Here is a 15,914-nt window from a genome sequence, read left to right as displayed (position 1 = left end):
ATGGTTATGAGCCACCATGTGGTTGCTGGGATTTGAACTCCAGACCTTCGGAAGAGCAGTCGGGTGCTCTTACCCACTGAGCCATCTCACCAGCCCCTCTTATGGGATCTTATGCCCTCTTCTGGTGTGTCTGAAGACAGCTACAGTGTACTCATATACATAAAATAAATAAATCAGCCCAACCAAGAGGCTAAGGAGAATGGCAAGTTCAAGGCTAACCTAGACCTCATAGTGAGTAAATTCCAGGGCAGCCAGGGCTATGTTGCCAGATCTTCTCTTAAAAACACTACACAAAAATCTGCCATCAGTCAAACCTAAGCCCAGCAGGATGGTGCACACCAGTACCCAGCACTGAGGGGGCTGAAGTCCAAGGACTGTGACCATAGACAAATAGGTTAATTACACTGTGCATTCCAGACCGACCTTGGGCTACGTGGCTCCCTCAGAACCAGCAACTACCACTGCCCTGAATTCTCTTCAATAAATGAATTTGAGGATTAAAATCTAAGCTAAAGGTGTGGGTGAGTGGTAGGGTACTTACCTAAACTACTTATCTTAATGATGAATGGCCCTGGATCCATCTCTAGTGCTGCAATCAAATAAAATTTCAGAGGCAGGAGAAATGGATTGTAATTAAGAGTGGGTTTCGCTCTCGCAGAGGTTATATTTCAGGTGATTCACAGCCATCTTCAGGGGGATCCAGTGCCATCTTCTGGCCTCTGAAGTCACCTGCAGTCACCTACATATCCAACACACACACACACACACACACACACACACACACACACACACACACACATAAGAGTTACTGGAGAAATGGCTCAGAAGTTAGAGCATTTCCTACAATCCAGCCGTGGTGGTGGTGTATGCTATTAATCCCAGAGCTCTGGAGGCAGAGGTAGTGGACCAATGTCTACAAAAAGATGAATCTGAAATTCCCAGCTATAGGAGAAACTGGGGAATATGGGTGTACACCTGTAATCCCAGCACTTGGGAGATGATGGTAGGAGGACATAGTGAGTTTGAAGTCACACTGGGCTTCAGGAAAACCTGTCTTAAGGAAAAAGGAACTGGGGGCTGGTGAAATGGCTCAGTGGGTAAGAGCACCCAACTGCTCTTCCGAAGGTCCAGAGTTCAAATCCCAGCAACCACATGGTGGCTCACAACCATCCTTAATGAGATCTGATGCCCTCTTCTGGAGTGTCTGAAGACAACTACAGTGTACTTACATATAATAAATAAATAAATCTTTAAAAAAATAAAAAAAAAAAAGAAAAAAGGAACTGGGCAGTGGTTCCTTTAATCCCAGCAGAGATAGACAGTTCTCTGAGTTTGAGGGTATCCTGGACTACAGAGTGAGTTCCAGGATGGCCAGGGCTACACAGGGGAACTCTGTCTCAAAAAAAACAAATAAATAAACAAATAAAATAAAGGAACATGTTTATGTTTAACTAAATAATTAAAATACAATTTTTTTTTTAGTTTATGTATATGTGTGTCTGCGTGCGAATATTCACACGTGAGTGCAGGGCACCACTTGAGTGACCACCCCTGGGGGTCAGAGGGCAGAGTTAGGCCCCTAGAGTGGCAATTACAGATGATTGTGAGCCCCTGACATGGCTGCTGGGATCTGAACTCAGGTCCTCTCAAGAGCAGCACGTGCTCTTTACTGCTGAATCATCTCTCCAGCTCCTAGAATTATCTTTAATGCTTAATCATAAATCAACAACAAGATACAATAATTGAAAACTGTCCTAGATTGCCAGCAAAAGTTACTTTGGGTGATCGGTTATTGGTAATTTTTCTCTTCTTTGAATTGTTTTACCAGTTTCCAACAGTGAGTATTTACTTCTATTCTCATCAGAGAAGTAGACTGTGTGAAGCATCCCGTGGCTCCCCACACTTCCGTGTCCTCACGTTTAGCACAGAAGTGTCTCATGTCACAAGTGGATGCTTAAACACAAAATGCGTCTTTTAATGTCCATGAGGAAACATGACTGTGCCATAAATCCAAAAGTGCCTAATTTTTGGTCTGTCTCTGATTCTCGAAGTCCTCAGAGAATATCCCACCGGGCTATGAAGTGGTGTCTCTCCTGGAGGCCCTCAATGGGCCCCTCACCTCGTCCCCGGCAGTACCTCCCCTTCACGTTCTTGGAGATGGCCACCTCTCAGGAATGCTCCCGTCCTATGGCAGTGATGGCTACCTGCCCCCTGTTAGGACACTGTCCCCCCTTGACCGCCTGTCTGATTGCAACAGCCAAGGACTCAAACTCAAAAAGAGTCTATCCAAGTAAGTGGTGGCTGCCCACCAGTGTCACCCAGGCTCATCTCTGAGAGCGTTCAAGACCGTCTTTCCCTCCTCCACATTGTGACAGTCACAACGACATTCACTATACACAAGGCATGAGCAGCAGCCTGGCCGTGGTGAGGGAGGGGCAGTTTCCCCCAGAAATAGACGTAGAATGGGCATGGGCACTTAGGGGCATGCGCTCTTGGAGGGCATGGGTGCTCGCGAGGAGAGTAAGGAAAGAGGGCATTGAACGGTGTGGACAGAGGGACCAGATGGCTCTGTGTCCTGGGCATCTAAATCCATAGGACACAATCAGACACACTTTCTGTGGCAAAAGAGGGTATCTCGGGGATCAAGGAACTGAGATGGGGGGGTGAGGGGTGGGGGTGCTCTACCCCGCTGCAATAAACCTGTCCCATCCTGCTCCTGCCTTCTCCAGCCCTCCTGTGAGTTCTGAGGAAGGAGAGAAAGGGAATGCAGTACTCAGCTGCTTTTCCTCTGGGATTTTACAGATCCATTTCCCAAAATTCCTCTGTGCTTCACGAAGAGGAAGATGAGCGCTCTTGCAGCGAGTCAGACACTCAGCTCTCTCAGAGGCTCTCAGTCCAGCATCCTGAAGAGGTAACTGGCTTTCTTCTCCCTCCCTGGGTACTGGCATCAGGCATCTGCCTGCATGGCTCCTTGGTCCCTGATTTTATCTGCTCATGAGACCTACCAGTGCCTTACAAGATGGTGTCTGCACAGGTCTCCTAAGGTCCGTGAGTATGTCCCTCACACAGACCTTACCTAGAATGTACAGACCCTATTAGCCATGTACCATCCAGGCAACAAGCTAGGAGCAGAGGGTGTTCAGAGACAGGGCGGTGCTCTGTCCTCCGGGGCTCGTTTCTAACTGGGATGCCATTTATACTCAACCACCAGCGCTGTATGTGGCTCACTATTGCTGCCCAGTACATACTTCTTGATTGAGTGCACGTGGGCAGGGGTAGGGGGGGTGAAATAGCGTCTTAGTGTAGCTCAGGCTTGCCATGAACTAACTATATTGCTGAAGATGACCCTCCTGCCCCACCTGCCAAATGCTTGGTAGGAATACAGCTGCCCGTAGTCCCAGCTCTGGAGACTAAAGCAAGGGGGTCATAAGTTTGAGGTCAGCCTAGGCTATGTATCAAGTTCTGTGCCAGCCAACTATTGTGGGTTTCTCAAGACAGATGGGGCAGTGTACTCAGAAGAAACCAGGAAGTGTCATAGTATGGTGTGCAGTTCCCTTTAGTGGAGGACATCAGAAACACTGTTGTGGAGGGAGACTCCTTTGGCAGGACCTAGAAAGTTCTTAGACATGAAAAGGAGAGAAGCATTGAGTGGGAGCTTGGAGCAGGGGAGGGACACGGTGGCAGCTCTGACTTACAGAGTTCCCCTGACAGTCATGGGTGGGCCAGTGGAGCCAGGAAGGGCCTCGGTATTACAGACCTGGCCTAAGGTGAGAGAGGCCTCCCTAGGAGTCCCTTGCAGGCACCCAAGACGGCAAGGCTGTGTCCCAGGGACTAGCAGGCAGGTGGAGGGCAGAAGTGGCTCAGATCCACTGAGCAGGAACTCCGGACAGCCATATGGAGGGGTTTTGTGAGCAGTCAGGGCCCTGTTGGTTTTGTGTTCTTTCCCTTCCAAAGGAAAGCTGTTCCTAGACCTGGGGACACCAGGGCTATCCCTGTGTGACAGCTGCTAGGTGACCTATGTCACTGGAGCTGCCACCTTTATGTGCCCAGCAGATGCTGGGCCTCAGGCAGGAGGTGCTGACTGAAGTGTGCACTCCCCTGGGACAGAGTCACTCCAGGCCTTGGCTGAAAAGGAGTGCTGACAGAAGACAGCACTGCCCGCCTCTCCTGTCACTCATACCCACAAGAGGAGGACCTCGTCCCTCCTGCGTTCCTCCCCAGCTCTGCCCTAATGCAGGACTTGTGCTGGATTCACCCCAATTTGTCCTTCACCCCCAGGGACCTGACGTGACTCCAGAGAGTGAGAACCTCACCCTGTCCTCCTCAGGGGCTGTTGACCAGTCGTCTTGCACAGGGACTCCACTCTCTTCTACCATCTCCTCTCCAGAAGGTACCTAAGGGACCAGGGAGTAATTGCATGCACCTCCCTCACATGGTCCACAGCTGTGACTTCCTCTGGGAATGGGAGCAGTGAGCTGGTGATTAAACCGCTCCATGCTGGAGAAGGCAGGCCTCTTATCCACCCTCCCACATGATGCGATCCCCTCTGCTGGAGCAAGCCCTCGGTCCTTGAGTTTCAGAGCAGAGTCTTGGAAGACCTTCAGTCTGAACCTTTCTCAGGACAGGACACGTGGAGGCATTTGTCTGCCTTGTTGTGGCCTAGTGTAGGAAGCACATACTGCTCCTTAGTAATCACAGTCCTGTCCCTGCTCCTTCTGTGTCCACAGACCCAGCCAGCAGCAGCCTGGCCCAGTCAGTCATGTCCATGGCTTCCTCCCAGATCAGCACCGACACCGTGTCCTCCATGTCTGGCTCCTACATCGCACCTGGCACAGAAGAAGAAGGAGAGGCCCTGCCTTCCCCCCGAGCTGCTAGCAGGGCCCCTTCAGAAGAGGAGGTAAGGGAAGAGCCCTCCTTGTCTTGCCTTCCTTTCGCTTCACACAGGAGTGCCAGGCAGCTTGGTCAAGGCCCATGTGCTGGCAGGAATGCTCAGGGAGGACAGCAGGCTCTCCCTTAAATCCCGTTCTGTGCACCACCAGCTTTGTGCCAAGGACAGCTGTGGGCTTGGGTTTGCTGCCTTAAGAGCTTAACTGGAGAGCCTGTGATGACCACACCCTGGGGCTTCGTTGCTCTTTTACAGGAGACACCAGCAGAGTCCCCAGACAGCAATTTCGCTGGCCTTCCAGCTGGAGAGCAGGATGCAGAGGTAACCTAAACGTCAGGCAGCAGCTCCTTGCCCACAGCCAGGGTCTCCTACTGTCCTGTTGGGGTTAGCTAGGAATGACTGTGGCAAAGGAGCACTGGACAAGCCACCCTGGAGGCATGCCTAGATCATTTAGGAGTGTGGGTAGAGGGGAAAGTGGCCTCTACCGCTGGCCTGCTGCACTCTTCTGTCATCAGGGGACACTGGTTCCATGTATGAGTCATAGGGAGTGACCTTCCCATGCCAGACCCTGACAGGCCTGGGATGTGTTGGCTGTCATGCAGTTAGTCTGTTTACTGGGGCTGCTGGGTCTCAGGTGTTCTGCAGCATCCCTGTGCGCACGCGCGCACACACACGCACACACGCCTATGTGTGATTTCTTCTTGCCTGTAATCTCAATAACCCATCTTGGAGCCTTGTGCAGAGACAGACAGGATCGCAACTGTGGGTGGAGATGCCCTGGGTGCACCATCACTGTGCAGGCCAGCCTTCATCACTGTGCAGGCCAGCCTTCATCACTGTGCAGGCCAGCCTTCACTTTCCTTCTCAGAGGGCCTCTCAGGACATTGGGTAGTAATTGGCCGATGATGAATTTCTGAAAGCTTTATGACCTCATGATTTTCTTTTATAATCTTGTCTCATTTGCTGGTTTGAGATAGGGATTAACTATGTATACCCCCTAAGTATTCAGTCTGGTCTAGAATTGCCATAGTAGTCCAAGCTGGCTTTTTTTGTTTTTTCAAGACAGGGTTTCTCTGTATAGCTTTAGCTGTCTTGGAACTCACTCTGTAGACCAGGCTGGCCTCAAACTCAGAAATCCTCCTGCCTCTGCCTCCCAAGTGCTGGGATTAAAGGCATGTGCAACCACTGCCCGGCCCAAGCTGGCTTTTTACTTCAGGTGACCTCCCTGCCTCTGTCTCCCAGGTCCTGAAATTATAGGCCTATGCCCATACCTGGTTTTTATTTACTCAACTCTTATTTGTACTTTAGTATAAGTGTATTCCTTACAACCCATCCTAAGCATAGACCTGAAGTTAATCAAGCATCCCCTGGTCATGGTGGGAAGTATGTGCTGTGGAGGTAGACTGTGGAAATCATGACAGCGAGCAGGGCATGATTTGTCCTGTCTGTGCTTGGAGCCTCTATGGTAGACTCATTGGGGCTTTTCTTGTGTCCTAGGGAAATGATATCATAGAGGAAGAGGACAGATCACCTGTGCAAGAAGATGGTAAAAGATCTGGTCCCTGCTCTCACTCATGTTGCCTTCCTGGCTATTGCTAAGGGGGAAAGGAGGGGATGACTGTGGCTTTAGTGGCGGTGCTCAGCTGTGAGAGATGCTATGTCAAGCAAACCGGATATCAGTGACCTTAGTGACATGCTCAGCTCCTGCTGAGACTCAGACTCCACAGTGTGGGAGTGGGGGTGCATGGCTGCAGAAGACACTACCACGTGTGGCAGCTCTCTAGCTGAGCCCTTGGGCTGCCCTAACCCCAAGTGGAGTAGTGGTCTCTTCCGCATGAGAGGCAGGACTCTGGTAGCTTGTCTGCTTGACTTTAGTGGGGAACACCTAAGAGGACCACCAGCAGCTCCCGAGTCGAGGGTGTGGCTGACGAAGCACAGCCCCCCGCAGGGCTTGCTAGGGTGGGGGCAGCACTACAGGCTGTGGTTTGCTCTTCAGTTAGATTTGTCTCTGGTGAGCCTGGAAGGCAGCATGCCCTGCAGGCCATGGGAGGAGGAAGAGGGGTGGCTAAGGGAGTCACTCCGCCCATCCAGAAGCCCCACTCCCTGTCCTCTCTGCTCCCGGGCAGATGTGTGCCGCGGCCTGCATACGGTAGCCCTGGATACGGTTGCTCCAGCAGAGGTCATCCTAGATGCTCCTGCTTTAGCACGGGCCATCGCTTGAGGGGTGTCAGGGGTGCATGCCGGCTTGACCGCTCCCGGTGACAAGAGCACATCTGCCCAGGGCTAGGAGCTTTCCTGCCTCTCAAGAGATTTCAGAACCACATCCTGAGTGGCTTTCCCAAGGAACCTTTTCTTCTGAGATGCACGTGGTGGCCAGCTTGTTGCCACTCACCTCTTCATAGTCTCCATGGAGGGTTTCCTTCCTCTCTCTTCACTGAGAAAGAAAGGGGGAGCTTAAAACCAATCCCTACAACTCTCCCTTGTCCTTTCTGCACAGTCTCTGAGATCATGCAGTGACAGCTTCAGTCTCCCAGGAGTGAGGATCCTCACTCTGTGAGCAGCCATTCCGATGGAGTGAGGATCCTCACTCTGTGAGCAGCCATTCCGATGGAGTGAGGATCCTCACTCTGTGAGCAGTCATTCCGATGGAGTGAGGATCCTCACTCTGTGAGCAGCCATTCCAATGCACCGTGCAGAACTGCGCAACCCAAAGCCGTGAGTTGTGCGCTGTGTTTGCTTCTGCAGACCCTTCGGTCATAAGCACACCTCGCGCATGTGGCCTGAACAGGGGGCCGTCGTCACCTCAGGGCCTTGGGCCACAGTGTCGTCAGGCTAGCCCAGGTGCAGCTGCCCTTCTGACCTATGTCCGGCAGCCTTCCATAGGGATCAGACTTACTAAGGAACAACCAGAAAGGAGCCACCTAAGGAAATGAACCAGGGTGCCCGCAAGAACCCGACATGCCCACACAACTCAGTTCACAAACCAGGGTGCCCGCGAGAACCCAACATGCCCACACAACTCAGTTCACAAACCAGGGTGCCCGCGAGAACCCGACATGCCCACACAACTCGGTTCTTCTGTCCACTCTACTTGATTTTATTGTCTTTTTTTTTTTTTTTTTTTTAACATGATTTTATTTATTTTTTTTTTTGTCTCTATCTTAAGCTTTGGATTTTTTTAACTACAGCATAGTAAAGAAAACCTAGCCAGCCCCTGTCTAACTGCATTAACTCCGTTACAGGCCAGAGGACATACGCATTTCTAGGCATGGAGTGTGACAATAACAATGACTTTGACGTCGCAAGCGTGAAAGCACTGGACAATAAGCTGTGCTCTGAGGTCTGCTTACCCGGTGAGTGGCAGTGTGCTGAACATGAACTTGGTGGGAGACACCCACCCCTCTGCTCGCCCCCTGCTCGCCCCGTGGAGGCCTTGGAAAAGAAGCCCCAGCCTTTAGAATAGAAACCGTAGCTCTTCAAGGGACATACGCTTGAGGGTCACAAGGAAATCGAAAAGCTTCTTGTAGGTCAGTGAATGGCTTTCTGAACCAACGAGCCTTAGGTCTCCAGGGATCACACATGCAAGACTCAGATCCCAAAGGAGAAGACAGAGGGCAGGGATGACTTGGTTCTCCAAGGCCCCAACTTCTCAGCGTGCCCTGTTTCTTTCTATGACCTCAAACACAATTTGCAAAGCAGCCATGTTAATTGTGCATTCAAGCCACGCATGCTAGCCCAGGCCTACAGCCCCACACTTGGCAAACAGAGGCAGCCCCATCATCGCAAGCTGCAGGCCAGGAGCTATGTAACAAGACCTACCTAGTCCCTCAAAAAATAAAACTAAGCTCAGTGTGGTGGCGCACGCTTTTAATCGCAGCACTGGGGAGGCAGAGGCAGGCGGACCTCTGAGTTTGATGCAGCCTGGTCTACAGACCAAGTTCCATGACAGCCGGAGCCACACAGAGAAATTGTCTTGAAAACCCCCAAATAAAATAAGTCACAGTAGAGCACTGACTTCAGTGTGCCCATCCTGCAGCAGCCAAGCCCCTGCCTGGGACAGATGTCCCTTCCTGGCCTCAGCAGATTCCCTTCACACCTCCCTGTATCATCCCCGCAGTGTCCCCCACTGAAGACCTGCTTCAGCTTCAGAACAGCCACTCCGGGGTCCAGTGCTTTACTCGCTCAGCGAAGTAGCTGAAGTGTTAAGCCACAGGGCCTTCTGTGGCTGCCACTCTCCTTCAGCCTGTGCCACACATGGTCCCAGCAGGCCCTGGCCTCATGCAAGCCTGTTGCAAGGGAAGCCAGTTGCAAGTTCCCCAGCCTTTCTCTTTCCTTTGTCCTGAAGATACCGCCCAGGTCTCAGGCTTCTGTGAGACCTGAGGGACAGCATCAGATCACCTGCTTCTCCCGCACAGGCCCCAGGTGCTCTCCCTTCCCGTCCAAGCATGGTTGAGGGCGTCGAACCATATGGCCACCTCCTGCCCAGTTAAGGCTGGACTGGAGCTGCTGGAGACCAGGCACGCTCACCCCTGCCTTCCCGCTCCTGGCCTGCTTCCATCCGTCCATTTATGTTCCATGTCTTTATGCCAAATGTAGGTCTGTCTGTCTGTCTGGTTTGCTCATTTTTAAACTCATTTCTGTTCTCTGACTTGTGTGAAAGTTCATGTTCACTCTGTGCCAGCACTCCTGCCTCTGCTCAGCCTGACCAACACCAAGCTTACTGGTGTGTGCATTTGAAGGGCTCTCGCTTAGGGCTCTAGACAAGCTTCCAGTTCCTAACGGGCAAGGGCCTATGTTCAGTACACTGAGTTTTAAAGAGAAAAACCTGTGGGATCTGTTCAACAAAAGTAGACATGCTTCTGTGGCAAAGACTGGGATTGGCATCCCTGGTTGGTCAGAGGGTGAAGATGGTGCCTGTGCCTAGCCCTGCCTGTGTCTCTGGTGGCTTTCTGCCGGCCAGCCTTTCCTCAAGGGCTCCTAGGCTGAGCCCCGCTTTTGGCAGAGGGAGCTGCTGCCACTGTTGGAGCCCACGGTGCCATGGAGATCAAGCTTGTTCTTTCTGCTTCCTCCTCGCCAAGCCTCCTTCCCATCACGCTGTTTGTCAGTGCATCCTCACTTACAGGGAGGAGGCAGCGTGGACACAGCAGCGTAAGCAGGCAGCGAGCAGCACGGCTTCCGTATGGGAATGTCTAGAGGCAGCAGGTTTGAGATTAAATGGAGCTCCCAGTTTGGCCAAACATGGAATCAGTAAGCTCTGGCAGTGTCAGGAAAGGGACTCGGGTATAAACAGCTCTGACATATATTGGAATTAAGTCTCTAGCAAAAGTCCAAGGGCCCGTGGAGAACGTGTCCCTTCTGCTGCATCTGTTAGAATCACACCGGTAGCAAGGGCACCAAGGTACTCGGAGGGTCTGTTCATCTCCTGGTCAAAGCCAGGAGTCGTGTAAGGCTTCTCCGGACCAAGTTCACACTCTTCCACAGTGTGCTCATCTGACCCAGCCGTGGGAGCTGAGGGCTGGCTCGTGCTTCTCTGTTCTTTAATGCTCTTTTCTCCCATGAGGAGCACTTCCCACAGATCCTGCCCCTGCTCGAGTCTGTACCTCTTCAATAGGTGCCACCCCCTTCATGAAGAGCAGGCGGGGGAAGGCCAAGAAGGGCAAAGGGTCCCTGGATCCTGTGTGTCACACTCTGCCAAGAAAGCCATCACCATCCTTATGTGTGTGAGGGCCTTGGAAAGAGCCTGTGCCTTCCGGCTCCTCTCCCCCTAAGAAGCTTCCAGAGCTTCAAAGGCCCAAAACTGAGGCCAGCTTCTGGTTCCTTATGCTAGAGCCTAACTTGACAGGGGATGTGATAAGAGCTGGAACTGTGTAACCCTGCAGTCTGTGTGGCTTCAAAGAGCATTCCACGGCTGGCAGGAGAGTGGTGTGGGGTAGTGAGCATGCTCACACGGTGCTGGTAGGCTATGTGATGGGTAAGGACAAGACAAGGGGGCTTTCAGTGAAAATATAAATTGTTACATGATTGAGTAACACAGGAGTAGACCTGTGCAGTAAAACCTAAACAGAGACCTGAAGTTCTTCAAGCCTCCTGATATAGGATGTGGTCATGTGGGGCTGGAGAGATGGTTCTGTGGTTAAGAGCACTGACTACTCTTCCAGAGGATCTGCGTTCAAATCCCAGCACCCAAATGGTGCCTCACACCTGTCTATAACTCCAGTTCCAGGGGATCCAACACCCTCACACAGGCATGCTTTACGTTCAGGCAAAACACCAATGCACAGAAGATAAAAATAAATCATTAAAAAAAAACAGATGTGGTCATGCATACCTTTCATCCCAGCACTCAGAAGGTGGGGCCATGTGGGTTTTCTGTGTTTGAGGAGAGCCTGGGTCTGCAGATCAAGTTCCAGGCCAATGAGGGCTTACGAAGTGAGTCCTGGGCTTTTATCTTTAAAATGGGATGTCTGCAGCGCACACTCTTAGGGGAGACCTAAGTCACAGAACAAGCACATTTTAGCTACCATAGCCCTTAAGTACATGAGTAGAGGGTCCCTAAATCGGCCTCTGGAGGTCTCCTCCTCTCAATTCTGACTCCACAAAAGGGAACCAAATATAAAGCACCGCTGTCCCTCCCCTGGAAGGAGTCCTAGTCTCCAAGCTCCGTTTTCTTGCCAGAGAGCCTGGATATAGGCTGCCTTGTGAGTGGACTGTGGAGAGGCAAGCACGTGATAACCGCCATAGATCCTGTGGCTCCCTCCAGGGCAAAGGACGTCTCATTCCCCCCTCCCCCCTGCCACATCCCTTCCTTGCACACGGCCCACCCGTCTGCAGCCTAGACTGTTCTACAGGTAACCTGGGTGGAAGGTGCTGCCGAAGGACTGTGAGTTTGGCCAGGACAGCGTTAGGCCCTGTGTCATGGATGCTGGCAGCAGTGTCCCTGGTGCCAGTGATGGGGCTGCTGCTGTTTGACTTGTGTGTGCATGCGTGTCTTCTCTCTCGTTTACCATTTGCTTTTGGTCTCTCCTACTGAACAGCCGCAGCTCCGGAGTCCTGCCCCATAAACATTGAGGAATAGGTATGACATCTACCAAATTATATAACTGAACAGACCACTCATTTGACCTGGGGTTTCTAGCAGAACGTCCTCTTCCCTGGTCCTCTTCCCACCCCCAGAGTGCCACCTGCAGACAGGAAGAAGCTTCAGGAGTGGAGAGCCTGTGGGCAAGACCCTGTGAAAAGGGCCTGGAAGACCCTGTACCCTTCCTTTCCCAGGGCCTCACACCAGACTGCTCAAGCAAGATGAACAATCAGTACCTGCTTCCTCCTAGCATATATGCTGCTAAGGACTTTCTTCATGTCTTAGGCTCGCTGAACTCAGGGCTACACTGCAGTTAACTGGCCTCACTTGCTAGAAAAGCCCCATCCCCTATCTCCATCCTAGGGCCACACTACCTTTCTGAGCTTCAGGGTGTAAACTTGTAAATGGTTCCTGCAGAAGCTTGCCCAGTGGAGCCAACAAGATGCAGCACCTTCCCTGAACATCCCGAGCCTGGAAGGAGCAGGACCTGCCATTGTATAAAACACAGTAGCTCTCCTGGAGAGAAGGAAACGGCTAACTTGCCAGCTAGAGGGACCTAGGAAACACACGAGGCTCCCCCAAACCAAGCTGGCAGGAACTGCTCACAGGTCATTTCTAGTCGGGTATCCTGCTGGGAACCCTTACGTAGGGCCCCATGCGGGCCTCACAGCCAATCTGTGAGTGCCACCCACTTGCCTCGCTGGGCATACGAGAAGGCCAAGACCCCTAAGGAAGGTGACCTGCCAAAGATCAGACCATTGGAACCTACGAGCTGATCTGAGGCCCAGGTAGATGCAGGTGTGGGTGTAACTAGGAAGAGCAAACAAGGTAGGTGGGTTGCAGCAGAGCTTGAAGCAGAGAAGCATCGGGACTGAGTCTCCACTTTGGGCACAGGGGCAGCCATAGGCTGGTAGGGGTAAGGGTGATAAACAGCATCTTGGACCGAAAGGTGCTCAGGAGAGGAAGAGGTACAAGAGAAGGTGTGAACGTACACTTTCTCCCACGCAAGGCTTCCCTTCCCTGGCCCCTGCTATGCTGTAGGCCCCACCCCCTGCTCCCCCTGCAGACACAGACTAGTAGGTTAGAGTGTGCTCTCTGCGCACCCACCTTCCATGCAGGAAGCAGCTCAGTTCAGCCTCATAACTAACACTCCCAAGTCCAGAACCAAGTAACCTACATGCAGGCTGGATGCTAGGGAAGTCCTCGAATGGAGAACGCCTGCAGTCTCCCCATCTGTCCATGGGTCACAGGCAGTGACTACCTAGCTAGGGAGGGGCAGCCGTGGCACTGCCAGCACCTATTCCTCACTCTTCCTCTCAGGAGTGGCTCTTGCAGTCAGGCGTCTCATGTCACACACATCCTGCTAGATTCTATGTTGACTTCTGTGCTGCTGTACTGGGACGCCATGCATACTTGGCCTAAGGAATGGCTCCTAGAACCTCTGTTGTTCCTTCTCCAGGTACCTGGCAGCATGAAGATAACACGGTCAACTATCGCCATACCCAGCGCCAGCGCTTATCCTCCAGCAGCCTGGAGGACCCTGAGGAGAACAGGCCTTGTGTATGGGATCCTATGGCTGTCTGAGGGCATCTGCACCTGTACCTAGGCTTCCCCTCCTGTCCTTGCCTTCCATCTGCCCTCACTGGACCACAAGCCTTCTGGGCATCTTCAACAGGACTCGTGGACTTACTACTCACATGAAGGGAGGATGATGTGTAACCTTCCGCCCATCTCATCGCCTGTAACCGCGATTCCTACCCTCTCAGAAAGAACCAGAAACCTTCCTCCTGTGGACTGATACGTGCCAGCCAAACCTGGTGGGCCAGCGGGGCTGAGGGTCAGGGTTGGCTGTTTCTGTAGGCTTTCTCGTCTGAGCGGAGACCAAGAAGAGTTTGGCAGCTTTGTGAGACACCCATGGACAGGTTTTGGTCTCTGGCAATTAGAAACCTAACTTGAAGTGGTTGGGAACTTGCTCCATGGGGAAGGCCATCCAGTCTGGCCTCCCAGAACACCAGGAGCTCCTTGCCCAAGCCTAAGGGAGAGGGTAGCCACCGAACTTTTGGTTGGAAGCCAGATCTAACGGAGTTGGTCTCCTGCACCTCCAGTGTCCACAGTTCAGAAGATCCCCCTTACAAGGCCTGCCCTCCTCCAGTGCAGTCAGGAGGCCTGCTGGGCCACTTCCCTGCAGTGCTTGGGCTGGCTCTTCCCCATAGCTTCACTGCAGCCACTGAGGGGGAGTCTCAAACCCAGCTAACCACTTCTCTGCCCCGTTTGTAAGAGCTGAAGAACTAGGCTAAGAGCTGAGGCCCAGTGATTCTCAAACTGGTGCACAGGAACACCAAAGGAATGGCGGAGGCTCTGGGGCCAGAGGATTAGGAGACCTCCCCTGCCTTTCAGATGGGATAGATGAGAGGTGTGGACTCTGTGGGCTCACCAGTGCTGTGAGATGCCGACCAGTCAGCACTCAGACAAACCCATGGCAGCAAGCTGGCAGGATATTGCTGGGTGTCACACCTTTCTCAGATCAGTGGGTTTTAACGTGGCTCTAAAGTAGATGCCTATCTACTCTATCTACTGGCTTTTGGAACAGAAAGTTGTTCAGTGGAACATGAGATGGTTTGGGGATCAAGACTAGTGACGGTCACTTAAAAGGGTGAGATATGAGGAGCTTTAGACTTGCAAGTAATGTTCCTAGAAAGGCTTTCCCCAAAATGCCAGTGCCCAGGATCCTGAGGGGAGGTTGGGGGGTGAAGAGTCTGGCCTCAAACTTGCTATGTAGCTGGGAATGACCTTGAACTTCGGATTTTCCTGTCCGTACTGCCCAGGAGTTAGGATTACAGGCCTGCAGCACCACACAGCTCTCCTTTCTGTGGTAATCCCACTGTTAGGGGGAGTTCTGCTGTGCTGCCAGAAGTGTGCTAGGCTGAGCTTGAGATCCCATGTTGCCCCTTCTGAACACCCTGCCATTTTAAACCCTACTTCATGTCTTTTACTTCCCCAGCATTCCGATGGCCCCTCTCATACTTAAGGTTTACACCAGTATAGGCTGAGCAATATCCACACTTCCATAAAGAACAGAACGGAAGCAACAGGGACATTCCCTTAGCCTGGCATGGCTGCACATAGACCCACCTCCTCCCCTGGCAGGCAGTAAGTAAGAGGTATTCACAGTGTGGTGTGACCTGGGAGGAGGGGGAAGAGACTGAGATGAAGGAGAGGCAGGTAAATAGTAGCCACGGTGGCCAGGAACCCTCAAAAAAGCCATGATAATCAGCCCTTCCTTCTCCCCTCACAAGTGCTCAGCCTGAATTCCATAATCCAGACAACCAGGCTAGTGTACCCTTTGCTTTGTCTTGCTCATCCCGCCCCTCACTCTGCCCTTTCACAGGATGGCCCTCTGTCAGCTGCCACACAGCCCAGTCCATTTGGGGACCATCCCTTCCTTAGGGCTCAAGTGTAGGGTCAGGCACGTCCTCCTGGTGCCTTTCGTTCCTCACCACACACTATCTGCACCTTTCCATGCTTGGTACTACTGTCCTGATCTCCGCCTCCTCAAAGAGCCTTTTTGCTTTACCTAATTTCATCCCACTAGAGTGTCTACCCCCTGTGGCATCTGCCGGGCACAGACTCAAACCCTAAGCCATCCATCCCCACTGGGGAACTAGTCCTGTCCACCTGGTGTTGGCGTGCTGGCTACTCACTTTGTTTTAGGGCCTGCACACCTGGTGTGTGTGTGTGTGTGTGTGTGTGTGTGTGTGTGTGTGTGTGCGTGCGCGCGCGCGCGCGCGCTCGCGCTCTGTGCCATCTGTGTACCCCTCACACTCCTGGAGTACACTTATAGGCACATTACAGTGGGGACATCAAGATGCAATATTTATGGATTGCTGCATGATTCTTAAACGTGAATAAAGCTGTTTACAGGGGCAGGGGAGCCGTTAATTACAATGTCAA

The 15,914-nt window shown here is 52.3% G+C and overlaps 1 protein-coding gene across 2 annotated transcripts in view; it reads left to right on the top strand.

Annotated features, from left to right (window-relative positions):
- The window catches only part of Rnf157 (ring finger protein 157), a 72,774-nt gene extending 56,860 nt beyond the window's left edge, over window positions 1-15,914 (top strand). The window contains exons 12-20 of one of the 2 annotated variants that reach the window (XM_029546204.1): window positions 2,052-2,290; window positions 2,803-2,911; window positions 4,279-4,390; window positions 4,728-4,897; window positions 5,141-5,206; window positions 6,383-6,431; window positions 8,128-8,238; window positions 11,920-11,960; window positions 13,423-13,508. In XM_029546204.1, the coding sequence (XP_029402064.1) occupies window positions 2,052-2,290; window positions 2,803-2,911; window positions 4,279-4,390; window positions 4,728-4,897; window positions 5,141-5,206; window positions 6,383-6,431; window positions 8,128-8,238; window positions 11,920-11,960 (897 nt within the window). In that variant the 3' untranslated portion in view covers window positions 13,423-13,508. Of the gene's footprint in view, window positions 1-2,051; window positions 2,291-2,802; window positions 2,912-4,278; window positions 4,391-4,727; window positions 4,898-5,140; window positions 5,207-6,382; window positions 6,432-8,127; window positions 8,239-11,919; window positions 11,961-13,422 lie in introns of both variants that reach the window. The other variant, XM_021212324.2, reaches the window with a different exon arrangement.

This window comes from Mus pahari, chromosome 14, assembly GCF_900095145.1.
Source record: "Mus pahari chromosome 14, PAHARI_EIJ_v1.1, whole genome shotgun sequence".
Classification (NCBI taxonomy): Eukaryota; Metazoa; Chordata; class Mammalia; order Rodentia; family Muridae; genus Mus; species Mus pahari.
Note: the sequence above shows the minus strand (reverse complement) of the source record. Positions and strands in the feature narration are given on the sequence as shown.